At 44.2% G+C, this 27,364-nt stretch overlaps 2 protein-coding genes across 6 annotated transcripts in view; one reads left to right on the top strand and one right to left on the bottom strand.

Annotated features, from left to right (window-relative positions):
- Positions 1-21,676, top strand: part of PIGU (phosphatidylinositol glycan anchor biosynthesis class U) — a 41,854-nt gene extending 20,178 nt beyond the window's left edge. The window contains exon 13 of one of the 3 annotated variants that reach the window (XR_008734351.1): positions 20,486-21,676. The gene's annotated coding sequence lies outside the window, so the exon portion shown is untranslated. Of the gene's footprint in view, positions 1-6,549; positions 6,674-20,460 lie in introns of those variants that run through there. The other 2 variants (XR_008734352.1, XR_008734350.1) reach the window with 2 other exon arrangements.
- Positions 323-27,364, bottom strand: SAMHD1 (SAM and HD domain containing deoxynucleoside triphosphate triphosphohydrolase 1). Of its 3 annotated transcripts, XM_055723140.1 has the most exons (16): positions 27,176-27,364; positions 27,028-27,094; positions 22,032-22,104; positions 20,673-20,833; positions 18,843-18,958; positions 17,091-17,161; positions 15,886-16,041; positions 13,653-13,753; positions 13,436-13,544; positions 12,754-12,845; positions 11,292-11,407; positions 8,915-9,054; positions 6,348-6,437; positions 4,979-5,083; positions 4,471-4,608; positions 323-2,367 (listed from the first exon to the last, which is right to left on the bottom strand). In XM_055723140.1, the coding sequence occupies exons 1-16, from the start codon at positions 27,348-27,350 to the stop codon at positions 2,245-2,247; spliced, it is 1,833 nt and encodes a 610-aa protein (XP_055579115.1). In that variant the 5' UTR covers positions 27,351-27,364; the 3' UTR covers positions 323-2,244. The 3 variants fall into 3 exon arrangements, with proteins under 3 accessions (XP_055579115.1, XP_055579116.1, XP_055579117.1); XM_055723141.1 differs by lacking the exon at positions 27,028-27,094 and having other exon boundaries at positions 27,176-27,296; XM_055723142.1 differs by lacking the exons at positions 323-2,367; positions 4,471-4,608; positions 4,979-5,083; positions 6,348-6,437 and adding an exon at positions 6,610-6,746.

The following is a 27,364-nucleotide window of genomic DNA, read 5'->3' as shown; positions in this document are numbered from 1 at the left end:
CAAAGCAGAAAATAAGTCACCCACCAGGAGGGAGATTATGCTGAAGCAGATGGCAGGATGGAGGTGCAGGGCCATTGGCAGCAGCTCCCATCCTGCCTTCAGCAGCTGAATTTGTTCCTGTGACTGTGCCCAGGGTCCCGCTCCTGGCCACCCACCAGCCCCTGGTGACACTTCTGGCACAGCCCAGCCATTGTCACTGCTCATGTCAACTCCTGTGCCCACCAGGATGCCAAGGTCCTTTTCTGTCCACAGAGCAGCGTTTGTCCTTTAGAAATACATCTGGCCATTTATAACCGTTTTAAATAAAGTCCACACACTGCAGTTCCTTAAAAGAATAGTAAAATAACTGTTTATAAATTTAATCTTAGTCCAGAGAGGCTCAGATTAACACATCTGAGAAAAAGAAACACTCTGTCTCAGAACTTAACATTAAGTATGAATTTTTGCTTAAACGTAAGCAAAGCATATTTCCCAAGTATAAAGTGCACCTTTTATAACAGTTCAAAACACAAGCAACAATAACAAAATTAATTATTCTGAACAATACTTGATTTTATGCATATAAGGGAAACAAATGCCTTCACTCTATGATACTGTTTCTTGAAGCATAATAAGTTCTTCAAAAGCCTTTAGAGGTCACAACCCCTTCTAACAGTTACCTGGCACACCTGCTGATAGGAAGTACTCTTAAAGACATGAACAGCAGAGGTTGCACCACATCACCTTTAGATGCACGAGCACAGGTACGTAAGAAAGCAGCAGAGCGCAAAACAACTTCTGGTGACTTCAACAAATTAAATCTGAGTGAGTACAGGTGTACTCCTTCCCTCTGCCTGATAGCTATCCATTCCCACAACAGAGGGAGAAGAAATGCCATCAGTTATGAAGAGTCCTGCAGGTCGGCCAGAGGGAGTTCCTGCTGTGCCAGCTTCCAGGAACTAACGTGGTTACCTATGCCTGGCTGGCAAAACCGCACACCCAACTCTTCTTTCCCCACCCCACATATAAACCCCCAAAGCTCAATCCAATTTCTGAGCATTACTGCACCTTTTGCTTTGCATTTTTCGCTTTCTGGGCAGGCTTTTTCAAGCTTTTAGGTTTTATTCAATGAAAGCAGCCTTCCTCTTAGACCCAAGTAAAAGAGGAGAGGAAGGTCTTTCTCATTCACCTTTTCAACTGGACAGACACTTAGCAAAACTCACACTAGTACTGCCAGCAAGGGAAGAATCTAAGAACCCTTATAGTTCTACAAGGGAGAGAAAAATTATGCAGAAACAGCCATCAGAGGTCCAAGAGAAACAGGGAAGGGATACAAGGATGGCAGAATTCCTGAGGAGCCTGTCTACCTATTACAGTGTGATGCAGAAAACAAGGTGCACTCAGTGCAAAGAGCCAGTGCAGCATCCAGCAGGGACTCACTCACTGCACCAAAACCTGTGCGCACGTCCACCTGCCTTGACAAACATTCGGGTCACTCTGCTTTCCTGCCAGCACTCAAACAATGGACGTTTTGCAGTTCAGTCAGTAAAAAATAAAACATTAAATGTATCAAAAATACACTATAAAACAATAAAAGGCTGCATGTCACTGCAATGCATTGTTACATCAATAAAAACTGTGGTCACATTTATAGCAAGAGGCCCACATCTTCATCAGCTTTTTGAATGCCAGAAAAGTAATCTTTGGTTCTTAAAAAAAATTCCCCTCTCCCTTCCTTTTATTTTTTTAAATGAAGTTAACTTTGTTATTCTTGAAGATGCCATCTGTGGTTATTTCAAAAGTTAGATTACCTCACTATATTTTCAGAAACATACTTACTCCCCTCTTTCCTAGGTACTGGGGGAAAAAAACCAAAACCAAGACACACCAAAACCTGAGCTGCAAGTTTTTCTGCTAGCTCATGCAACACCACAACTATCTTAAGAAGGGATCAGAACTAGAAGGACCAGTAACATGTCTTCAGAACTTCTTGTAATAACAATTAATTGGCATTTTTAAAGTTTCTCTTGCAACACAGTGCCAATACTTTCATAAATAAATGAGAACTGAGTTTGCTCAGCTGTAACAGCTGACGTTCACTTGGAATATGCACTTCTTTTAAGCACCTACATTAAAACATACTGTGTTGTAAAATGCAGAAATGCATTGTTCCATAAATTCCATCCAACTGCCTTTAGAAGAATTGCTGCTCAGGTTTACTCATCTTCTGAAGAAGCAGACTGAACAGTGCCAAAAGGAAGAGTGTTACTTATCAAAAGGAAGCCTTTGTTTGCAGCTGGGCTCTGAAGCTGTCCTGTGTTCATCATCTGTCGTGTTGTTCCAGCTTTCCTTCATTGGAATTAGATGAGGGGCAACCACATCACCATCCTATTATTAAAAATCAGAAAACATTAATGATAGCACATTAACTTCTGCTTTCTATGCTAAAGCAGAAGAAAAGCAGCTCCGTATCAGACTTAGTAGAAAAAAATAAATCCAAGGTCCTAGAAGCTTTGTAAGGCAACAAACATTGAAGACTGCACATCCCAGAGATGGCAACTGCTATAGTCAGTGGTAGTGTCTGGTGGAGAGAAAGAAAACCCCCTGCACCTGAGAAACCTTCGCTGTTGGTAGTGCACTTGTTCCTGAAGTATTGCCAGCAAATCTAGAAAGATCAGCAGGCTTGTATTTTGGGCATCGATATTGAACCGGAAGCATTATTATAAGCATTTCCTCTGACTTTGCCAGGGTATCTCCTTTAAAACTGTTGCGATCTACCAGCCCGAAGTGCTGCTACGGTCTAAGGCAGTAGTGCTCATCCTTGTGAGATACATATGTTAACCTAGTACTTGAGCACCACAAACACATACAAGAAAGCAGTAAGCTCTCTAAGTTAGAAATAAGCTGGTGAGATGCACGTTGCCATGCTCTGCAACCCACCGGGGCCTGCGAGATGGATATGCCTGAACTAGAAGAGCATGCTTACAGGGCACAACCAAACTCTACAAGCAGAGAAAGCTTATTGCTTGATCCATTTGTAAAACACCCTTCTGAAATTAACTGCTCTCAAAAGACTGGTGCCAGAAGTAAGACATAAGAACGAGCCTTAAAACAAATTGTTCATGCCTATAGCTGTAGCTCCAGCACCTAAAAGCACTCATCTACTGGGTGGCCTTTCATTTCAGAGGATGAATGAAACTTACAGGTGCCTCTAGCAAGTAAGACGCAAAGTCAGTGTTATTAACATACTTTATGAAAAGGAAAAAAACCCCATGGTTCACAGAATAAACTGTTCATACTGTATTTTTTAAGCAACTTTGAGATTTCAATATAAGCATTTATTTTACTTTGAGGCTTGATCCCAAATAGTGGAAGATATCTGAAAAAGTACATGGAAGTGAAGAAAGCTATCCCTTTTCCTGGTATGATTATCAGACAAACAAAAGTGAAAGCCAGCCATTAGGGGAGAAATGTAACAGCAGATTTGCCAGGACATCTATCAAACCTAATGATGCTTCCAGTCTAGAAATTTCACAGCTCATGCATGTAGCAGAGTGGCTCCATTACCATTTTCTACTGAGAAAAACTTACTTCATACAACCGTAACTGCTTCTCTACAATGATGAATATTCTGGAAGGATTTTTTTTTAGATCATAGAATCATTTAGGTTGGAAAAGTCCTCTGAGATCATCAAGTCCAACCAATGAAGGTGCCCACCTTCCTGCAAGGGGGATGTGGTGGTGGTGATGTTGTATCATACGTCACCAGTTTACAGCCGTGACTGTTACAGGCTTCTCCACCACCTCTGGCAGGAGGAATGCAAAGCAAAGTATGAACTCGGGGTCTGCTTTAGAGTCTCCATTTTACTTCCCAGGGCAGCTCTAACAAGGTTCCAAACACAAAAATGTCAGGTGAGCTGTAACATACTCTCTTCCCTCCTCACAGCTGGATACTTGTATGTTCTGAGAAGTTGACAGAAAAGGGAAACACAGAGAACAGAGAAAGCCTTGCAGGCAACTCAGACTACAGACTAGTTGCCCAGAGAGTTGATGTTTTCAATCTTACTCCTGCAGATATTTTCCACTCTAACTCAGAGCAAATGGACTGACCGTGAATCTCCTGGGGGAGAAGTGACTTTTAAGAGCTGGTGAACAACAAAGGAAGAGAGGGAAAGCCATAGAAGAACTGACCTGACCTCCTCCCTAGATCTTTTAATCTCTCAGTGCTGTTTTAAGCCTTTGTGTGAGGAAACCTGCATCCATGAACTACTGAGTGTCTGTGTGGAAGTTAAATCAATGCAAATCCATCACTATTTCAGTGAAAATAAGGCACACCCAGATGTGAGCCACAATAAAACCAGAAGCTAGGTTAGTGAGAAGTGGCTCTGCCACAAAGACAAGGCCTGAAAGCCAAGTTTTTTAATGAAAAAGCCAGCTTATGGACAAAGGTGAAGAGGTCTAAGAACAAGAAAAATAACATGTGAACATTACCTGTGGTTTGGTGAAATTCTTTTTTATACACCACTGAATAAAATATTGTTTTGCAGCTGAAACAATATCTGCATCCTGTCTTTTGCAATAAACCCGAATAATCTGCTCTGCAAACGTCATGGGTAAAAGCTTTGAAACCTTTGAAACAAAAAAGAAATAAGCTTTAGTATGTCTTGAAATTTAAGAATCCACTGAACTTCAATTTTTTCATCTGAATACAAACGGAAAGCAGTAAAAAAAATCGCACTACAATCCATGAGCTTTATTCAAATCAACTGTATTTTTCTAAGACTTCCAGTGTATTCAAGTTAAACACTGTTCATATGCAAAGGCTGTCAGAATTCCAGATTGTAGCAGTACAACAGACACCAAAGCCCTGCAAGGACATGGATTCTACCACCACTCCACAACTCCTGCAAGAACTACCATAAAGGACTGTAATCACTTCCATCGCAAGTTGTGAAGATGCTGCCCTTCAGCAGCCAGTTGAAGAAAATAAAAAGACTACCTGTTCTTTACTGATCTTGACTGCCTTGGAAGGATCAGCCTTGCAATAGAAGAGAACATTATCAATGGGATTCTGTTCTTTCATTCCATAATCCATACGGACAACCTTGCACATCAAACAAAGAAAATGGCATTTGTTAATGTTTGTCTTTAGTATTCTCACAATAAATAAAAGAGGATACACACTATACTTCTGTAAATTATGCTAGTAAAATAGAACAGTAATTATTACTTAATAAAACAATCTGGTATTGCATCTTATATCTTTTCTTCCACCACCTTTCGCTCTGAAGCTGCTAGGTGGATATTGACATTTACATAAACCAGCTCTGAGTCACGCTCTGCAACGCTCCAGCTTCAAACAGTGGAAAGCATGCTGGTCCCTTGCCAGCCTGTGCCCTTCTGAAACGCACATCCTATGGAGGCAGCACTAGAGCTCACAACTTTAAACATGAGGTTCAGACTGTGTTATTTACATCTACTTGGTACACCAGCAGTTTTGTGGTCAGCAGGGAGAAGCCCACTTTCCCATGACTTTAGTTTATGGACAAGGAAAGCGCAGTCAATTTAAAGCCAGGTGAACTGCTACAGTTTTACTCAGCCTGAAGTGAATCTTCAATGCAAGGGAGCTTTTGAAGTGATCTGTGATGCACTCTATGCAAAGCCATTTGCTAGCTCTTCCCAGAATTAACCAAGAACAGAGATCAAGCTATTTGATACTTGCAGACTGCTCAAGCTCTCTCCTCTACTTCAGGGTCTCTCCTTTCCCACCAGTGCTGGCCAGCAACCAAGCTGTGGCAGTGAGGTGCTTTATGCAGGAGACAAAACCCAGGGATGACTGCCACGCATCAGGCTTGCCATACCAGCAGCCTGGAAGTCACTGTGCCCGTTACCCTCCCACTGGGGCCTGCCCTTCGCTTGACTTCACAGCCCACAGCAGTGGTTCTTAGACTGCTGACTTTAACACCCATATGCTAAAACCCAAAGGATTCCCTACTGCTGCTCCTTTTCAAAGTGAGGACAGTCGTGGGACAACCATGTGTGTCACCAGGAGCAGAAGTGCCCAAAGAGCAGCTGAACACCAGCCCAGGGAAGATGCCTGATGCCTCTGCGCCCAGGCCCAGCAAACCTCCCAAGGGGAAGCTCGGTGCTCTCGGAGCCCTGAGCTGAACACCTGGGACAGCACTTCGGAAGCAACCCTGTGGGTTTGGGGTTTTTCGTTTGCTTGGTTGGTTTTGGGTTTTTTGTTTGTGGTTGGTTCCCCCCTCCCATTCCAAATGTATTGAAATGTATCTCTGATTTTCACTATGGTACACAAGGCCCACTGATTGAGAAGTTTTTACTCTGAACTTGCCCTGAGAGATATTTACATCAATTATGAAATCTTCGGCCTTTAGCTCCACATCTGGAGGATCCTTTTCTGGCCTGGAATTAGCAATGCTTTCTGCCAGGCTGTTATTCTGAAAAAAAGACAGTAATTCAGGTTACATTTAGGCACTACCAGGTCTAGACCAAGGCAAAAAAATGCATGACAGAACACGTCACTAAACTAAATATTTAATTTCTTCATAGCTTGACAGACTCTTCCTGCACCAACCTGGTTGTTTGAATCCCTGCATATCTCAGCCATAAGTTTTCTACCGATTTTCAGAAACCAAACAAGCTTATATAACTGAGAAGACTCCAATACTGCCAGCCTGTGGAGGACAAATTTTCACCTGATGACAGGAAGACGCAGGGGGAAGAATGTCCATCCAGGATGTTGAAATCTCCACAAAAACAGAAAATAATTACCTTTAAGAAATTATTTCATTTATACAAATGTTTTGCAATTAAGTTCCTAAAAGCTAAATATTAAATGTTTTTACCGAACTTTGGGTTTTTTTTAATGAAGGGCTACAGGATCTCACCCTCCAATGAAGCTTTTATACCTATACATTGGAACATATCAAAAAAACCCCAAGAGACAGACAAGATCAGTAATGTCATTGACCACTGTGAAAAAACAACTAGAAGCAGCAAGCTCCTAGGCAAACTTTGGAGAGGATGGTGACCTACTTCAAAAGCTGAAACCTCCAAGGGGTTTTGCCTGGTTTTGGACCCGAGAGAATATTCCCTGCTGACAGCTAGGCTAAAGCCAAGCTGAGAAGCAGGGTATGATGAAGAGGAGTTGTTCAGGGAAATGTGTAAATTCTCATTAAAAGGCTGTGGCTGGCGGGAGAGAGAAAGTTGCCTATTTACCAGGCTGCTGTGTTCTGGGTAAGATGCAAGATTAGGTGAAGCAAGATTTCCTGGGAGCAACTGAGACTCATGGAAGAAAAGGTTTGAGCGCATCACATTGCTTCCAGGAGACAGGTCCAGAAGGGAAGGATTTCAGCTAGCAACATTTTTTTGCTGCTGCTTTATCCATTGCAAAGATAGGGAAACTAGTAAGAAAAGCAGGGAATGACACACATTGCCAAGCTGAGGCATGTGTCGTTTGTTGTGACTCAAGAAGCCAAGGGAAGGTTTAGACTGAGACCAAACCTAGAGGAAAGAATTGCCAGGAGGCAACCGGCAGGAGGCAGCCTGCTTATAACATATTCTACTTCCATTCTTGTTTCACAATGTACATAGGCTAACTTTCTCCTTTTCTTTGTTGTTGCTTGCTGCTTGCGCTTGTTCTTAAGTTACATCTTCCAGTTTGCCTTAACTGGAAACTCTAGCTTTGAATTTAAGAACTCTGTAGCTATTTGGGATGTTACCCTGGCTCTGGCCAGCATGAGGTGAGGACCACAAAACCGCACAGTGCTTTGAGCAACCTGACCTAGCTGAAGGTGTCATGCTCATTGCAGGGGGGTGGGGTGGACTAGATGGCCTTTAAAGGCCCCTTCCACCCCAAACCATTCTATCTAGCCACTGCTCACCTCCAGCACTTCAGAGGAAGTTGAGCCTCCAACACTCCTGCAACAGGCAACTCCTACACTGCAGGAGGAAAAATTTGCCCCTGAGCCCTCAGCTGAGCATCAGAAGCTGCAAAGCGTTGGCTGGATGTAATTATGGCACCAACAGGGATCCAGTCTCCCTTGAAAACAACACACTGGATACCCCAAGACCCAAGACCTCTGGCTGGATTTTCAAAGTGAGAGTTTTTCTTTTCATTAACGAGTTCTAAAAAGAAGTGTTTAAAGGTGGGACTCATGCAATTCACTCTCCTGCTAATCTCCTTATTTGTAAGGCTATCTATCCTGAACTACCCCTCAGAAGGGCAGGAACTTGACAGCTGATGTACGAGCATTTCATGTTTTCCTTCCTATTTCCTCCTGCTTTAATACAGAATCTCTTAATGCTACCTTTTCTTAGACACTAAGAATACAAGCAAGCCATCTCTTCAAACAAAAAGAACGGAGCAGTAAGACATCCAGTAGTCCTTCTGTAACCTTATTCTTTAAGACAGCTGAATTAATCTTACTAAGGCTTTCTAGATACAGCCATCTCAGCCCCAAGAAGTTTGGAAGTTATTATTCAGTTTGACATCTGTTCTCAAAGTAAAGGACACAAATCACAATTCAAAGCAAATGTGTTCCTTATTATTCTGAAATTGTAATGAACACAAGATAATAGTAGTAACATTCTCGATCACTGGACTGACTCTAACAGCTTTTTATGCAATTTTGTGTTTTTCAGAAAAGTTTTTTTCTGAAAATATTTCTGCAATAATCAATTTCTGAATTACCACCTCCTGCCATTCTTCTGGCTGTTTGTAGATAAAACTCTTCCCAATTCCCTGTATGTTTCATGGCTCAGCTACATAGACAGGAGGATGACTTTTAACTCTAGTTTTGGAATAGTAATTAAGCCAAAAAAACCCCAAAACCCACATGGAGACAGAGAAAAAAAGATGGTCAACAACTTTTTACAGGGACAGAATTCAGAATTTTCCACCAACAGACATTACCTTTACAATTTCCATCATTTTTTCAGGTTGAGTCTCTCCTAAGAACTTGTATAATTGACGTCGTTCTAGTTTCTGCAATATCTCTCGTGCCTCCTTCAGTTCTGGACAACTTGAGTGCAGAATTTCCAGGTAGATATTATCTGCCAAAGTTGCATTGATTGTTGTTAAGTATGTCACAATCCAGTGTCACAACAAAATGCATGTACAGGGATAAAGGTTAAGACAACAAGAAAACCTGCTGGTTCAGTAAAGTCACTCACTTTCAGAGAATGGCTGAACATGCCAAGTCTGACAGCTGAGAAGTCACAGTATCACCTTGATTATTGTCAGGTTCATAACACCTACTGACAGGAAGACTAGCTCAGTTCTCACCCTTGCAACAAGTTTTATCATTTCACTGGAAGTTGCTTCCTCCTCTTATTTAGCCAGTCTTGTTCAGCAGAATATCTTAAATCCCAGCACTAACTAGCCCAGGGACAAGGGTGCTCTACCTTGTAAAAAGAACAACATACTTCCGTTAAACCTTCCGAATTTGTCAGGCTTTGGATGCTAGCATCAAAGCCCCCCTCCTGTCTCCACATCACAGCGAGGTACGCAGTGCATTTCCCACCATCAATACGAGCAGCAAGACAGGTTTCTTTTGATGTGGCTTTGAGCAGAAAGGTTATTTCTGGCTGTCCTGAAGAGACTGCTGCTGTCAGGGTGCTGCTCACCTGTCACAAGCACCAGCTGCGCTCCACATCTATACACACTCCCCTGTCAGAAATACCTGGGCAGCTCTGACGCGCACTGCAAGCACAGCTCTGCAATGCCCTGCCTATGGCTGCAACTGGCTTAAAAAGCTCCCAACACACTCCAGGAGCAAGTTATGGGCCATGCACCAAAACACCCTGAACCGAGGGTTGTTTTTAAGGATAAGGTTGGGCAAAGTCAGGAAATTCTCCATGAGGAACAGACTAGGTCTCTTCAGACTGAGAGAAGAGATAACACAAGGGAAATAAGCAGCCCACAAACGCATCCATTGTGCAAAAGCAGTAGTGACAAGGAACAGTTTGCTGTCTCAGCCTTTACTAAAACGAGGATTTGCTGTCAAATCACAAAGCGACAAATCAAAAACTAACAGTGGTTCTTCACCATTCATGGAAGAAAACTAGGGAACTTTCTGCTGCAGAACCTCACAGAGGTTTATCATTTGCAAAGGTCCAAGAGGCAATTGGGCAGTTTCAGAGAAGCATCACTCATCACGGACTACTGAAAACAAGCCTCCTGTCCTCTCAGAAGCCCCCAGGTGGCAACTGCTGAAGGCAGGAAGTGCCTTAGTTTAAGAGAAGAACATATTTGTCCTTTGTGGTCTACTGTTACATTTGATGTGGGCATATTCCTCGCATCACTCCTCTTGCTGTTCAACTCTCGTCTTGTTGACCAGGACAGCCCTGCAAGCAGCTCCTTGCTGCGGCAGACTGTAGGAGGTGGCGGACAGCCCTGGTCTCCCTGCCCTGAGCTGCGCTCCTCGCCAGGTGCCACAGGTCAGCAGGCAGTTACAACAGGGCCTTGGTGCTGATTTGCTAGCATAGCTGATCTTACAGACCAGACAGCCCCCATGGAACAGAACCCAGCCCATTAAGAATTTAAATCTTGGTTCTTGCCTTTCTGCCCAGCCTTTCCATGGCCCAACACTGCAGTTCATGCTCTCCAATAGTCACTCCCCGCAAAAGCCAGCCCCTTCTCCTCCCCTGGGGCATAGGCATGCAGTGTCAGCGGGGCCAGGCAGCTCCTCATCTCAGCACTCTGTGCAGCCCCTTTACCCACTTGATGCAGCAGGTCTATGGTCAGGCTGAACGTGGCCGTGGCAGATCGAGGATTGCCGGAAACTTACAGCAATACTCTGAGTTGTTCATATATTCTGTTTTCTTCTGTTGTATTTGCAAGCAGGGTTGCAACATCTGAAGTGAATCAAATCAGGCCCCATCAGTGCCCTTTGAAACCTGCTTTGGGGTTAAGTTTCACAAGACACACACACAGACTTATATCCCACTGTGACAAGTGCAACAAACTCAAGGCACAGGCAGGACCTCCTGAGAGGACTGCTTGCAACAATGTGAATTTGAATGTGTGCAGAACATAGGTAGTTGGTACTTCTCTCTCTCAACATAAAAGTCATTTAAACTAGAAGGTCTTGCTCCCCCAGCCAGATATGAGATTGGATGGTGCAGGTCTGCCCCACCATCTGTGCACAAAAGCAGTACTTGAGCGTCCTAGTCATGGGCAAGGGCCCACCACACCAACAGATGTAAACCCAGCATTTTAACAGGTACTCATGTTCTTTTACTTAAAAAAAAAAAAAAAAAAAAAAAAAAAAAATATCTGAGTGCCATACCAGTTAGCTTAGTGTAGGCTTCCATGTCCTCCATTGCTGTAGAAATCTGGTACAGTTTTCCTCCAGAGCCTTCTATTTTAAAAAATTTGTCTGCTTTTTGAAAGGCTTCTGTAATCCTAGTTTGAGACAAAATTAAGACTTAAGGATAGCATCATTTTGAAACAGCTTATTGCTCAAGAGTAAAAAAAGAAATGCATTAATATGTTCTAATTATAAGACAATGGATGAAACTGCATCCCTTGTGCACAGCAGACCCTGATGGCACTGCAGTTATGTCCCATCTCCATGCTGTGATCACACATTTCAACAGAGTATTTCCATCTACTGAAAACTGGTTCAGATCAGACCCTTCAATGAATGAGCCGCTTTATTCTGCTGCAGACTACAAGTTTATCATTGTTTAGACAATCGCAGAACCCTGCAAGACAGTGACATGGTCACTCAGCTGCAATGAGGCTGCCTCACAGATAACCATATTCTTTTACAGACCCATTGCTCTAGGAGTTAACCAAGAGAATACGGAACACTGTAAAGGTAAAGCATCATGAACATGTGGGATTTTCAGGTGGCAAAAAATAATATTCTGAAGATCAAGTTCTTCCAGAGTTCCCTGTACCTCATCATTGTTACTTCCAGCTTGTACACTTACTTGGATAAGCTGCTATAATTATGGTACTAAATTTCTCGGCTGTTCTACTCCTCATACATAGGTTCTGCCAAATCTTAGCATTTTTCATGTGAGTTTTAGAGGATCACTAAATCAGGAGCTGAAGTTTATGAAATGAAAGCAGTACCAAATTACTCTTATACTGTGTAGTCCTCTGTGTTCCTTTCTTCCAAGCTCAGCAGATGGTTACTCAGCAGCCAAGATCCTAGTGAAAAAATCTTTGGGAAAACTAGTACAGATGCTTTTCAAGAAAAGTAAAAAGAATAATGCTATAGGGAAACTTCTACAGACATCGACAGAGGTACAAATGCAGGCAGCCAGTGGAGTTTGTTCTGAACAATTCCTGCTGTGGCATTACATAAACACAAAGTCAGGCCTCAGCTGAGCTACAGTAACAGTAAGCTTGCTCATTACTTTACTCTGTTAGTAACGTTCCTCTATTAACCAGCTGGTTTGAGCTAAGTGGTCTCTAACTTGTAGGTATAGCTTTGACTTCAGCTGTCAGCACTTAAAGCAGCATTAGCACATCCTGATTCTATGCTTCTTCAGGGCTTTAGTAATCTCCTTCTAACTGATCTTCACATGGAAGGATGTAGTTCTTGCCCTCTTTTTTCATTCATCACAGCCTCTGTGACACTCTAAAGACTGAGCCTTGCCACAACAACTGGGCTATACAGCCCAGTGGCTTTAATTTTATGTCACACCTTTTTGACTATCCCAATATTCCAGACAGATAAACACTTTCAAGAATTTAAAAATCAACGGAATGCAAGAAAAGGAAAGTATAATACTTGCATTATTTCAATGATGTTGCCAATCTTATGCTGGTATGCTCGCCGATGCAGGCAATTCCGTGTGTGGAACATATCATACAAATTTCCAACTTCCTGAATCAAAAAAAACCAATCATCTTTTACTTTTCACATTGTTATTGACTGCAAAACTAAAACAATCAAGGAATCAAATGAGTTGTCTGCTTCCATTTGCAGCACAGAGCAGAATCGTTATTTTTCACAGTCTACAAATTTCGAAACAGCCTCAGGCTGCCATGGGAAAGCAGAGATCCTACAGTGACGCTGGCAGAGAAAAGGACCTCTTGCTTCTTTAGCAGCCCCTTGCCAAAGCCATATTCACCTCTTGCTCAGAAGACTTGGAGCAGGATCATGCATGCTGCTGGTTTTGTAAGGTCTTCTCTGGAAGGACCCACCACAAGCTCTTTCAACAGAGGCTTGCTCTGTCCCGCCCCTTCCTTAAATTAACTGCTTCTGAGAACAGCTTTCAAAGCAGCAACTACTTCTTCCTCTCTTGGGCTATAAAAGCATCCAGCAGGCAACCCCAGCAAACCTCTACAACCTGGAGTGCAGCTGCACCGTGCTGACCAAGGCAGGCTTTGCCACAGCCCATATGTTCTGTGTGCTGCTATACTTTGCATGCATTTTGCTGCTGGGTGTTCCCTCAGTTCATGCACACTGCTTACCTTGTCACGGGTACAGATATGCTTCTGGTTTTCTACTTCACAGACCCGAATGAATTTAAGTAATCGCTTATAATCAAAATTATTCTGGATTCCTAAGTGATGGCAATCCCTAAAAATATTCCACAGAGAGTGTTTAACAATGAGATCACACTTGTACATACAGTAGCATTGTTTCAGTAGGAATTCATAATAAAAACCCAAAATGTAAGATTTGTACCTTGCAAAATAATCCCATTTGTCAACATCAATGCCATTTTTTTTGTTAGCTACTATCTCATATAGGAAACTTTTCTCCTTCCGTCGACCATGGTAGGGCCACTAACAACAGGGGAGCCGAGAAGGAAAAAAAATAAATATCAGAAACAGTAAGAAATTAAAGTGTGCAAACAATGTCAAAGCAATTTTTTTAAGACAGCAGAAATACACTTTGATTTTGTCTGTGATAAACATCCAGCACTGAGGTAGCAAAGAACAGAAAGACATTAAGAAGCTGTTGGGCATTAGATGTTCAGAACTGGGGCTTAATCAGCTGACTTCCCAGAGTATCAGGAAGAATAAAAACCATGTACACCAGTACTTAACTTCCCATTCTACTTAAGCAAAGCCTGCAGCTTTGAAAAGCTTAAAAAAAAAAAGTACACAGCAACAAAGAGAGGAAAAGGTTGGAAGCATTTAATCTTCAGGGAATTAGTTAAACCCACAAACATGTCACTGTCTTGCAGTCTCCTGCAATCAACAATACAACTTTATAGAACAGTTTTAAAACAATAATTTAGAGTTTTAAACAAAAATTGTACAGATATCCCTTGTGGGTTAGGAGTTTAAGTAGCTGGCAATTCAGCCATAAGGCAAACAGGAAATCAATGCCAAAATAATAAGATACAAGTTGCAAATAAACATTTATTTTCTTGAAAATCTAATGATTCTTCAGCTAAACAAAAAATGCCATAAAATGGCCTTGAAATTCTGAAGGCGGAAAACATGGTATACAAACAGATACGGTTTTCATGTTATCTGCATTACAGAATTTTTAAAACTGATATAAGAATGGAAATGTAAGTAAGCAGCAGGAAGAGAGCACATCACTGATAAAAACACCCTGTGCTGATGAAAAGAGCTCTGCTACTGGGACAACGTCCAGGACACAGTTTATGTTCAGTGCATAAATAACTTACGGTTCATTTCAGGACCAGAAGTCCTGCCATGTGATAGCATCACAGCACATATGCCTCAACAGCAGAGGTGCCTGTACTCTGGTAAGACCACCACAGTACAAGTGACTGCCAGCAGAAGATCCTGCAGCCTAACACCAGGAGGGTAGCAAGAAGGTACATGCAGCGTACCATGTATGACATTCCTTTTCCTGTTATCCTGCTGGAAAACAGGCATAGAATCCAAACAAGGAAGAAGAGACATTGGGTAAGCACTCGGCACAAGACCAGTGCAAGTGGTGGGCAGCAAGGTTTGTGTGCAGTGCAAGTAAGTGAAAAATCAGCTTGCAGTCTTTGTAAATCAATATCCCCTTCCTACAAGATCTCAGACTGAATTTCATTATGCTAAGTTCCCTATGTTTGTCACCAGAGTGCTGCAGTACACATGGCAGAATTACACACTACTACAGCAGAAAATAATGGGTAAGTGCTAATGTTCACAGGTGATTTGTTTGGGACAACGCACAAATTCTGATATAGGACCAGATTGTCATGACAGATCTCCCACTGACAGGTTCTTAAATTGTAGGGGCAACTGAATGGGTGTCCTTGAAGAGATAACAAGCTGCAAAGTGAGGAGAGAGGACTTAATACTTCATAGAGTGGCAAGGAGTAACAATCATGATCTCTTCCTCCTTGTCTCGAGGCAACACATTTCTTTGAGTCTTATCCCTGCCTCTATGTATGTTACTGCAATAAATCCAAGCATTTTGCTACTGTTAAAGCTGATGTGGCTCTGGCGCTGGGGCCACACTTCGGGTTGCTGGTTGCCTCATCTCTGCCAGTTCTCAGTTTTGATATCCATTATCAGCTTGTTACCCTAAACTGTCTCGTGTTTTCTTCATGTGAAAACACAATCTCCCAGCACCATCACCTCCAGGCATCTAATAAACAGGCTGTTATCCTAACCTGGTCATTTAAGGTTCCATTAAAAATTCAGTTCTACCAATCTAGTTACAATAAATCAGGTTCACTAAATACAAATAACATTCTTAAGCTTTCCTCTAATCTGAAGACTTTGAGTAAGAACTTCTCAGGCAGATGTAAGCACATGATGTAGTGAAGCTACCACCTCCTGCCAGCACTATAAGAAATAAACACTACACGTCTCTAGCATCTCTTGTGCCAGGATTCTCAGAATTCCGCAGGGCGAAAAATAAATAAAACATAGTTATCTACACTTTCAGTAAAATCAAAGACATGTATTGGGACAACCAGAGGAGCAGTACACTGACTTACTGATGCCTCACAAGTGGCTCCACCTATAGGCCCTCCTATTTGTTCCTTGATGAAGGTCATATCTTCTTCCAGGACAAGTCCATATGACTTCATGACTTCTTCTAGTTTATTGGAAGTGATCAGGTGCTCAAACATTTCAACAGAAGCAGTTTCATGCTGTGAAAAAAAACACTTCAATATTGCACTACAAAGGCTAAGCATCTTTCATGCACTGTCACAGCTTTCCCCTAACCCAGCAGCGCTGCCTGGCAGGGCACCTTGGCACCGTGGTGTCCAAGTGCGGCTCTTGCAGGATTTTCTATTAATTTGTACTGAACCAAACAGGAAGACACCTGGTCTACAGAAACACCAGCTCCAGCAGAGAGCTGTTAATTTTAACAAACAGCAGTAAGACAGTCACAATGCTAAAAGACAAAATAAACAATTCTGTTGTGCAGAAGACTAACAAGTTTACTCAGCTGATTTTGCTCAGCAACTGCAAGCAGAGAGAGGCCCGGAAGGACTGTCTTACATTTCATTCACGGCAAACAACCCTTGAAACTCCACCCAAAGTTTCTGAAAGCTGGAATTCTAAATGCTGTATTAAATATCCTGGCCTTGAACAAAAATCTTAAACTGGAAAGGAATTTCCCAGTTGGTATTTTGCATCTGTAAAATACATTCTGAAGAAAGCTCACAATACACATTTTAAGACACAATGCTGGCTTTAAATGATCAGTGCACTCCTAACAAATTCTGCCTCTTCAGAGCCACACTACAGGCACCAACAAGACCACATTTCACTTCATTTCTCTGTGTCACCCAGTGTGACATCTGCAGGAAGAAGACATATGTACACAAACAGATCTCATGAAAGTACACAGGAGTTCAAGAGCATTTGCACTTTCGGGGGAGAGATGCTGGTGACAAACATCTGCCCTTAATTCTCCCCATGCCTCTTTCTGCTTTGCTAGTAAGGCTGCTTCTGCTCACAGCCATGCTGAGGGGGCTGACATTCCCCAAACATACAATTAAAGCAAACAACAAGGAAATAATCACAAAAGTAGAAGATATTCTGGTTTTCAATTATGACACCAAAATGATGCAATAAGAGAATGCTAGAAGATTGTTATATTCTCACAAGCACTGGCAGTCGTTTAAAGATGAATTATTCTCCCTTTAAAAAATCCAGTTTTCTATTTTTACTTTAATATTGAAAAGCCTACCTTCCACTTCAAACTTGGACGAGTGAGTGGAATAAATCTTCCATCAAACATGTGTGAAAATGGCCCATGACCTTAAAAACAAAGATTATACAGGTGTAATCTGAGACATGATTGTCAGTAGAAATATTCTGAACAAGCTAAAAATCTGGATTTTCTTGTATTTGACGTGACCTTGACATATATTAGAACCACAGAAGCCATTGGCTGGAAGTGACCCTAAACACCATCTAGTTCCCACTCCCTGCCGTGGGCAGGGACACCTCCCACTAGACCAGGTTGCTCCAAGCCCCGTCCAGCCTGGCCTTGGACGCTGCCAGGGATGGGGCACCCACAGCTGCTCTCGGCAGCCTGTGCCAGCGCCTCGCCGCCCTCACAGTGAAGAATTTCTTTCTAATACCTAATCTACACATACCCTCTTTCAGTTTAAAGCCGCCCCCCTTGCCCTATCACTACATGCCCCTGTAAAAAGCCCCTCTCCAGCTTTCTTGTCGGCCCCCTTTAGGCACTGGAATGTGCTGTAAGATCTCCCTGGAGCCTTCTCTTCCCCAGGCTGAACTGCCCCAACTCTCTCAGCCTGTCTTCAGCAGAGAGGTGCTCCAGCCCCCTGAGCGTCTTTGTGGCCTCCCTGCTCCAACAGGTCCATGTCCTTCTTATGTTGGGGGCCCCAGAGCTAGACACAGCACTGCAGGGGGGGTCTCACCAGAGCAGAGCAGAGAGGGAGCATCACCTCCCTCATCCTGCTGGCCATGCTGCTACTGATGCAGCCCAGGGTACAGTTGGCCTCCTGGGCTATTGAGTGCACATCACTGGGTCATGTTGAGTTTCTTGTCAACCAACACCCTCCAGTCCTTCTCAAAGCTGCTCTCAATCCATTCCCCACCCAGCCTGTATCTGTGCTTGGGACTGCCCTGAACCACATGTGGGACCTCACACCTGGCCTTGTTGAACTTTGCAATGTCCACACAGGCCCACCTCTCAAGCCTGTCAAGGTCCCTCTGGATGGCACCTCTTCTCTCCAGCGTGTTGACCACACCACACAGCTCGGTGTCACTGGCAAACCTGCTGAGTGTGTGCTCAACCCCACTGTCCATGTCACTGACAAAGATATTAAACAGCGCCGGTCCCAACACTGACCTCCGAGGAACGGCACTCGTCACCAGGCTCCACCTGGACAGAGCCACTGCCCACAACTCGAGTGTAGCCATCCAGCCAATTCCTTATCCAAATTCCTTATCCATCATCTATGAGAAAGTTTTAGCTACTGCAAGTGCGCTTTCCCAAGACACCTTAAGTTCTACTGCACTTAACACAGCCAGTTCCATTACCCACACAACAGGCAAGTGTTGCAGTAACACTGAGAACATTAACTATTCTGTGCCAGCTCTGAAGAAAACATTATGTAGTTATAAAATAATCATAACAATTTTTGAAAGGGCCATTCATTTTCACTCTGAAATGTTTTAAGAGACCTGAGGACACCACAGGAAGAATAGGACACTTCAGCCACCGAGGGCAGAACTCTAAACACCATATGGAAACATGACAGAAAACTAGCTAAGAGCGGCTACAGACTCACCAAGTGGAGTTGCCTCCACATACATACTCTGGACCAAACAGAAACAGAGAAATCCTGTCTCAGAATACGGCCATGCACTGAGTGGCCCAGAACAGCTGTCACATTCCAGTCCCACAGCCAACTTTTCATCCAGGGTAGCTTTCAAAGAGCAACAAGCCACCTCAAGTGTTATTTACCCAAATCATGACAAAGCCCAGCAATTTCTACGCAGAGAATGTCTCGCTGAGTTATATCCAGTTCCGGTTGTCTCTCCTTCAGTGCACGAACCACACATCCTGCGAGGTAGCCCACCCTGTGGCAGAGGGGGGGGAAAAAAAAAGTTAATGTACCAGTGGTTTAGGCTGAACAGAAGATCAGTTCACCTGTTCTATTTCACTACATTAAGTCACAGCCCTTGTCTGAGGGGTAGCATACAAAGAATACTCAAACCCTATCCTGCAAGAGAATCATAGAAACAAACTATTTCCTGTAGTAGTTTTATCACCAGTAACACATTTGAAAGCAAAAAAGCGTAAGATACCATGCCCAAAACAGAGACAACAGCATCCTGCAGTATTTCACAATGCACAAGCATGGAATAACTGTGCAAGCAAACAGCAGTGCATTACTGACAGTGTGTGTCTTGAAGCACCACGGCTTACACATCATCCTCCTACTTCCAGTCAGTGCAACTGCAAATGTCCACAACAGTCACCAAAGCACTGTTCTTTCAAATTGCTATTTTAACAATAGTTTATGACAATTACTTCTCTTCCTTTTGTTCATTTCAGATTTGCCATTTAATTTCACTGAATGGGACCCTCTGTTCTCATGACATGTAAAAAAGCAGTAACATATGGTACCAATCCTATAGACTGTTTACAAGCGCTACACCAACTTCCTTTTCTACTTGACTCAACAGTCCCCCTTGCAGAGCATCTTAAAGCAAGACAAGGTTTTATATGACAAGGCAGTATCTTTTATTAGACCAAATTTTACTGTTTGGTGGTTTTGTACTAGACCAATATAAGCACAGAAAGCTCACTTTATTTTAATACAGTAAAAATCTTCCAAATTGTATACAAATTGAGAACAACTGTCTTAAGTTTAACTATATAGATTAAATGAACTGTTTAAAAGAAAAGGCTGTCAATACTATTGGAGCTTTCAGACTCCTGTTGTGAAAGTTTTGTTTATATCCCCCCCTTTTGCCTTTTCAGGTTTACCAAATGCAATCAATTCCAGCTTGCCTCACTGATCTGACCATTTTACAATGGTCATTTGCATCTTGTTAATGTCAGGGAGCAGAGGCAGAAGCCAGACTGGCTCCACAATGTCAGCAGTAACAAAAGCCATTTTAGGCTGGCCAGATCACCTGACTAAAAACCATTGACTAGTTTAACTTCTCTGCACCTTGGGATATACTTTTAAAACAAGCCTAAATTTGTCACTGAACAGTTTCTCTGTGGAGTGTGAATGACTCAGCAACACTCTGGGAATCCTCATGTCCATCATCTGTTTCTGTTTCACTTTAATTACGGCTGACAGCCTGACAATCTGCCATGGACTGCAGAAAGCACACAACTACGAATGCAAACATCACAGACAAAATGGGGTTTAGGTGTGCTGGACAATATAAGGGGATTACAACTGTCCAGCAAGTCATTTATAGCAGTCCCAGTACCCTTCCCAGGTTTATGCTTTAAAACTCAGATTTTGACCAGGAGAACATAAAGCACTCACAGTTTTTAATTAACATTATTATTAGAAGAATAAGGGGCAGGGGAGGAAATCTAACATTGATCCATTTTGCAGGTTTCTTTATCTGTCTTTAATAAAGGAAGTTCGAGGGAACAACCCATAGTCACACAAGATATCCGGGAACACTCCTGAGACCGAAAATGTCCCCCCCAGCAGTTCACCAATGCTCAGAGACAACAGTGTCCCTTGGCTAGCACTGTGCATTAGCACAACGAAGCTCCGGGAAATCCAAATGCAACAGACCTTCGTGCAAGACGTCGCCTTACCCTATAGAGTGCTCAAAGCGGTTGTGAGAGGCTCCTGGAAAAACAAAGTAAGTGCCACCCAGCTGCTTAATGTATCTCAGGCGCTGAAACTGAGGTGTGTCAATGATACAAACAAGAAGGGGATGTATTTCAATGTGCCCATGAATCGGATCGTTAAAAACCTACAAAAGCCAAACAGCAGCATAATTAACACTTAAAATTTGATTTTGAAAAGAAACAGGCACCAAGGTAAAGGATATCTAGAATGGTCAAGTATTTGGTGGGAGAGGGCAATTATTTTGTTTTCTCCTGTAAAACAGCCATTACCTGCCTACCCTTTATCAAGATTTACCCTGGAGAACTACTTAAGCATGGCATCAAAAAAGACAAAGCTGCACATTTCAGAGGACAAGGGAATTAAAGTCAAAATCTCTAAAAATGTAATCTGTACCTGTGCAATTCCAAAATTTAACAATTGAGAAAACCGCTGTCTTTATTAATCTGCTGTTCCAGTTAAAGCAGGATACTGCAATATGTGTCTGAGATATCCCATAAGAAGTGTTTGGTTTGATATTGTTCATGTTTTTTAAAAATGAAGTGAAATTTAGTAGAGTGGAAATTATGATTTTTACCTTTGTCACAAAATAAAATGCAAAACCCAGGATAACTGAAACATGAAAGATGTACTCCCTGATCATCCCTAAGCACAAGTTTTTAAGAGATATCTCAGTAACTACAGTGACTTGCTAGAGAAGATAATCACACACGTTTAATCCTTGACTCAGAACAGCAGATAAAACCATTTCACCACACACATCTCTTGGTAAAATACTGAAGCAAATAAGGTTTCCCTGTGTCACCTCCATGCTGGGCCACTGAGCTCATAAGGCTCTAGCAGATGTGCAGGCTACGACAGAATGTACGCAGCTCTGGCCCGAGTTAAACCAACATACACCACTTCGAGAAGCTGTTGGACATGGCAACCAGTGGCAGCGAGGAGTCGTCTGTTAACCAGGCCCGGGGGCAAAATTAAAAAAAAAAAAAACAACTCAGGGAGGCTCTACACAAAGAGATGGGAAAGGGGAGCTTCTCAACACATTGCAAACATCATTCAATCTCTCACAACCGCCAGGTGCCCACATAAAGCTCCTAGCTGGTGATTTTAACAGTTTTTCTGGTTAATGTGGCTTTTCAAAGACCACCTGCTATCAAGGGGAAAGGCTGGGGAGTGTGCAGCTCTGCAAAGGCAAGGCACGGTCGCAGCAGCTCTGCAAAGGCAAGGCACGGTCGCAGCAGCGCGCACCAGCACCACCAAGCCAGAAGGAGGGGAGGCAGCAAGGTCCTGGCCGCTGTGTCCTCCGGCCACTGCGCTGGAGCTACCTTCATCATGTCGGCGTGCTGCTGTCTCACTTTGTTCAGGCAGGCCAGCACTTCCAGTCTCTCAGCTGGGAGGCTAGAAAGGAAAGAAAAAGTCCTTGAGAGCAAAGTTTGCTACGCCCTTCCCTTTGCAATCTGCAGAACATACGGAATTAGTTTTGCAAGTTCACTATCTCTCTGTTATTCATTGACTCTTGAACAGAAATACAGACTTCTGCAGCTTTTTCAGAAAAATATTGAAAGCATTCACTCTTCTAAAATCAGGTACAGAAGGAAGAGAACAAATAGCTACAGAAGTTGTCTGTAAAGCAGTTTAAGTGCTTTCTCCCACTTACACTGAACCAAGACACAGAAACACCAGGTAATACAGAGTTTTTTTCAATTTATTTTAGGGAAAGTCATATTTGGGGGTAAGCCTTTTAAATTTATGGGAAAAACAACACTCAGTGCCTGTATAACTGACACATTTTAAGGCTGAAAAATTCCTTAAACTAAAATGTTAAAGCCCCAATAAACTATTTCAATAAAAATTTCTTTCAGTTAGTAAACTCGGAAGTAGTTTAATTTTGCCCAATTAACTTGAATTTTACAGAATTAATCTCAGGTCCAACAGCAGAACCACTAGAGTTTAAGAGATGCTCCAATTTCATTGGGAACTGATTCTTCTATTTTGGAAAAATGTTTTACTGTCATTCTTAATAAAGCATTAAAGGTCCCTTTCACAATGCACACATAAATTTCCAATGCAGGTGCCCTGTTGTAGCCACGGTAGTCTAAGAGCACAGGCAGGACAAGTCTGGAGGGAGAGAGAACACACTCTGTTGTTACACCCACTTTTACTACTTCTGTCTGCAAGCCTTCTCCTTGAGCAAAATACTTCAGCCTCAGTATGACAGCAAACACTTTATCACAAGAAAGTACTATTTGCTACCTTTACCCTCTTCAGCAGTCAACCACCCTGAGATCAGTTTTACATCAGTTTTTCAATTTAAACTTTAACAGAAAGCAATACTATAAAATATCAGCTATTAGCAAAAAATACTGCTTGATGTACTACATGTTTTCATCCAACCATTTAATAATTCACAATCCATAAAATATTAAACGCATATGATGCCTAAGCTGCTGGTGGCGAGTTTTTATCTTAACCACTTAGTATCCCTTTCCCTAACAGGGAGGGCTGCAGCCTCTGCTGCTTACAGTCACGAGGCTTTAGCTGCCCCTTCCTGAGAGAGCCCACTATTTACAGGGCAACAGAAAGCACCTAACACTGAGGACAAGAGGAGGACCACCTGAATCTGCCCATCCTTCTTGCTCTCTGCTAAGAAGAGAAGATGACCTTTAGCGTGGTGGAAAAGCAGAGGAACCCTTCTGCAGCCAGCCAACCAGAAGGTTGTATGGAACTATAATTACACTCCCAGGAAAAGCAACCACAACTGCTCTTTGAGGTCTGTCCTGAAAATGAGACCAAGAATATTCAACTGCTGTTTCTAAGAAATGTGTAACCTTCCTGACCACAGGTATAGCTAGCTCAGGCAGGACTAGCATTTGGGCTGGTAACCAAGCACTTCCATCACACCACCCTCAAAAACGGTTCAGGGACAGCAAAGTCAGAAGCAATCCACCTCCAGCCATCTACACTCATTTAGCTTCTGTGGAGAAGTTCTCTCTCAAGGCACTCATCTAACATGCAGAACCACACCTGGACCAGAGCATCTTTGCTTCAGCAGACCTGAAAAATTAACACCCAAACTTGACATGCAGAGATGACCCTCACGTTCCTAATTACAACTGAGATCTTCCGTGGATAGCACTTCAAAGCATGCTAATAATGGAGATCAAACTTCACAAGCATGTTTTTGAAAGAGCTGCAATGCTGCAAGAGGTACAGTAGCACCACCACATAGTCATGCAATAGACCTCAGGTAACAATTGCCCAAAAAGATACTCTGGGTCACGTGAAGTACACGAGGTAGGACTTCATTACATTTTTGAGAAGGTGAGGAGTGTAAAGCAGCACCCAGCATTAAGTGAGGGACAGCACTGCCAAGTACAGAGCACAACCTGTTGCTTTGAAGCACTTGGTTACCCTTTCAAATTCTGCAAAAACACAGGAGCAAGGAGAAAATTAACTGGAAAATAGCCAGGTACATAAGGAGGAAGGTATTTTGAGTGCCTACCATCTCAAGAAATTACTGACTGCAACTACAGGAACAGGCGAGAAAGGATGGTTCTGTACTACTGACACTACAGTTTGTTACACAACTACCTATGCAAACACGTGTCCACAAGAAGCACAGCCTAACACAACGTGCTTTGCCCCAGAAACTTAGCTCCAGCAGGGCTGAATTAAACAGCGCTAACACAGCTCTCTGCACTGTATAACACATCTGCTGGAGTCACCCCTGGGACGGATCAGTGCTGCACACGGGTGAGAGAGCAACAAGAGGAATAGGCTTGACCGGGGATGCTGGGAAGTCCCCGCCTGACATACCATGTCAGTGGCCTGTGCGTCTTATCATCTTGCCCTGCCTCGTGGAACACTAACCTTTGTTTTGGGTTTGGCCTCCAGATAACAAAGCATGCCATAAGTGCAGTCCTAGCACAACAGATCACAGAACATCACCCCATGGAGAGCTCCCTATCCTTCTTCAGACAGAAAACAGCAGCAGAGGATTTTTCACCTGCTGTCTCTATGAAAAGACTGGCTCAACAAAGACATTACACACAAATCGCATATTAGTACTGTGGTTTTTTAGGGCTCTGCAGGCATAGCTCCTCAAACAGCCAAAGTGGTAATACTGCTGGCTGTCTTTGAAAAGGTGACAACCAATGCCTCCCCATCCACCCTCCCCACCCCGACCCCCCATGCTGCAGGTCACAAGGATGAGAAAACCCCCTTCCTGCACCCATTAGAAGCTTAAATATTCCAGAGAGGTCAGCCAGACAGCCCTACTCATCATCTGTATTTACCATGCAGCATGCCACACGCCTCACAAAACATTCACTTCCAGGAACGTGAGAACACGTAGGAAACCCACAGCACTGCCTCCAGGCCCCTGTCATCCTGAGGTCTCCCTAATGAGCTCTCCCTATGGTCCAGGAACGGCAGGGAACTAAATATAAGCATTCACTACCAGCCTGTCACAGAGAAACAATAAAAGTTACTGTAGAACAGCATGCAGTGGAAAGGCCCATGCAAAGGGATCATTCTTTTTTGTAAAGTTACGATGTTTTTAAAAAAGCAGAAGGCTCTAGCAGCTTCTCATCCAACTGGCATCTTCAGCTACACAGAAACAAGATATCAGATCTTAGTGAAGGAAACATTTTATAAAAGAAAACAGACAAGCACATCATTCCACACACCCAGCACCATCCATTCTCCGTAACAACTGAGCACTCTTCACAACCATTTGACTCCACTGCCTGTACCCCACACTTTGAGGGACTTCCTCTTCGCCCCACCCTGCCTGCCTACGGTCAGCACTACCAGAGCCTGACCTACGAGTTTCTGACGACCCGCAGAGCAGCCTGCAGACAGCCGCGGTGTCCAAGCATCCGTATGGGCACTTCTTGATGCTCGGACAGCCAGCAAGGCACTAAAACCAACCAAGCCTCCTGCTAGCCTCTAAACAGGAACTATACACCTAACTGTCATTTCAATTAGACAATTACTTCATGCTTCAGAAACAAAGCCTTTAGCTACCTTCCTCATACCATGCCATTTCTGTCCACACACTTTAAACAGCTGCAGTTAAAACCCTTCTTCCAAAAAAACCAAAAATACCTTAATGACTCCTGCCAACACCTTACCTCCTCTGAAGCACAACCCTTCTGCCTTGTCACCTTGAGTCACATCAGCTCTTCCTTCTCTACAGATAGCCACACCAAGACACCTGCTTTTCTAACTCACCCTTTACAACCTGTGAGTTTAGCCAGGATGTCTCAGCATTACAGAGATGGGGCCCTTCAGCACAGCGTTAGCTCTGGACAAGTTTTTAGCCAAACAGCCAATCTGCACACTGAAGTACTCAAAATCCCCAGCAGACAAGTACAGCTCTGCACTGGAGTACACTTGCCAGGTACCCATGCTCCAAACTGCCTTAAGTTTAACAACCGCACATTAGCAAATAACCCAAGCAGAACAGCCAGGTTTTGAGAGAAATTCGGAGAAAATAGCATAAACATAGTTAGCAAAGGAGGAAAGAAAAGACAAAGATTAAGAAGCGCTGGGGAGCATGTGGTGTGCAAGCAGGCTCACATCCCAGGAGAGGCAAGCCAAAGCAGCCCCAGTGGGACAGAGGGGCACTTCACACATGTGGGATGACAGGATGCGTTTATACCCTTCTGTTTCAGAAAGGTAAGACAGTACCTTCACCACCAGAAAAATCTCAAGTTTTTTGGAACCAGTCATTTTCCTCACTGCTGGAAACAAGCTTCTATGTGCCTCTACGTGCATTCGGTTTTCCTGCGCTCACAGCAGGTGGCTGGTACTGACCCAGCAGCCAGCCTGCCCACTGCCCAGCTGCTGCCCACGGCCTGGCCTGGCCGCTGCCCGGCCCCGTGGAGCAGCCCCGCAGCCCGTCGTAGCAGGTGCAGCGAGCAGCCACGTCCCAGCACCAGCAGCCGTTCCGAGATTACGGCCGCGGCGCCGGGGCTTGCCGGGGGCAAGGGTAGAGCCCGGCCGCCACGGCCCAGCGCCCACTCGCTGCCGTCGGACGCGCCGCCGGCTCCCGGCCGAGGGGGCAGCTCCGTCAGGACCCCTACGGGCGCTGTCGCGGTCCCTGTCGACGCCCGCAGCTACCGTGATGCCGGCGGCATCTCCATCAAAGCCATTTACATGGATTTTTCTGCTTTCTCGGGCTCACCGAGCCGCTGGCTTCCGCGCCCCGGGCCCCGCAGCCGGGACGAGGCCGCCCCATCAGCGCTGGGCCCGGCCCTCACGGGGAGCCCGGCGCCCTCCTCCCGTCCCGGGGCTGCCCCCTTGCCCCCCGCTCACCAGACGCCCGCGGCCTCGAGGCCGCAGGCCGGCAGGTCCAGCAGCGCGCTCCCGGTGACGCCGTTCTCTGTGGGAGCAAGCACAGCGTCAGCGCCCGGGCCCGGCCGCCGCGAGGGGCCCCCGGGGGTCGGGCCCGGGCCGCCGTTACCTCGGAAGCGGCGCAGCAGCCCGGGTCCGCCCACGCCGCAGCACAAGAGGTGCTGGCAGAGCCGCTCCGTGTCCCACAGGCGCGGGTCGCTGTCGGCCGCGCCGCCGCGGGAAGCCTCGAGCCGCGGGCGCCTGGCGGGAGCCGCGCCCCAGCCCGCCGCCGCCGGGCTCCCCATGCCGCCGCGCACGC

The sequence above is a fragment of the Falco cherrug genome, chromosome 10 (assembly GCF_023634085.1).
Source record: "Falco cherrug isolate bFalChe1 chromosome 10, bFalChe1.pri, whole genome shotgun sequence".
Taxonomy (NCBI): Eukaryota; Metazoa; Chordata; class Aves; order Falconiformes; family Falconidae; genus Falco; species Falco cherrug.
This window is presented reverse-complemented; position numbering and strand designations above follow the sequence as displayed.

Bases quoted from the DNA above. Each gene is read 5' to 3' on its own strand.
- SAMHD1 (XM_055723140.1), bottom strand. From the start codon at position 27,350: ATGGGGAGCCCGGCGGCGGCGGGCTGGGGCGCGGCTCCCGCCAGGCGC. The intron at 16,042-17,090 runs GTAGGCTTTTCA...TTTTTTTCACAG, and splicing joins GTCCAAGTTTGAAGTGGAAG to CATGAAACTGCTTCTGTTGA. The intron at 12,846-13,435 runs GTAAGCAGTGTG...TTTTTGATTCAG, and splicing joins ATATCTGTACCCGTGACAAG to GAAGTTGGAAATTTGTATGA.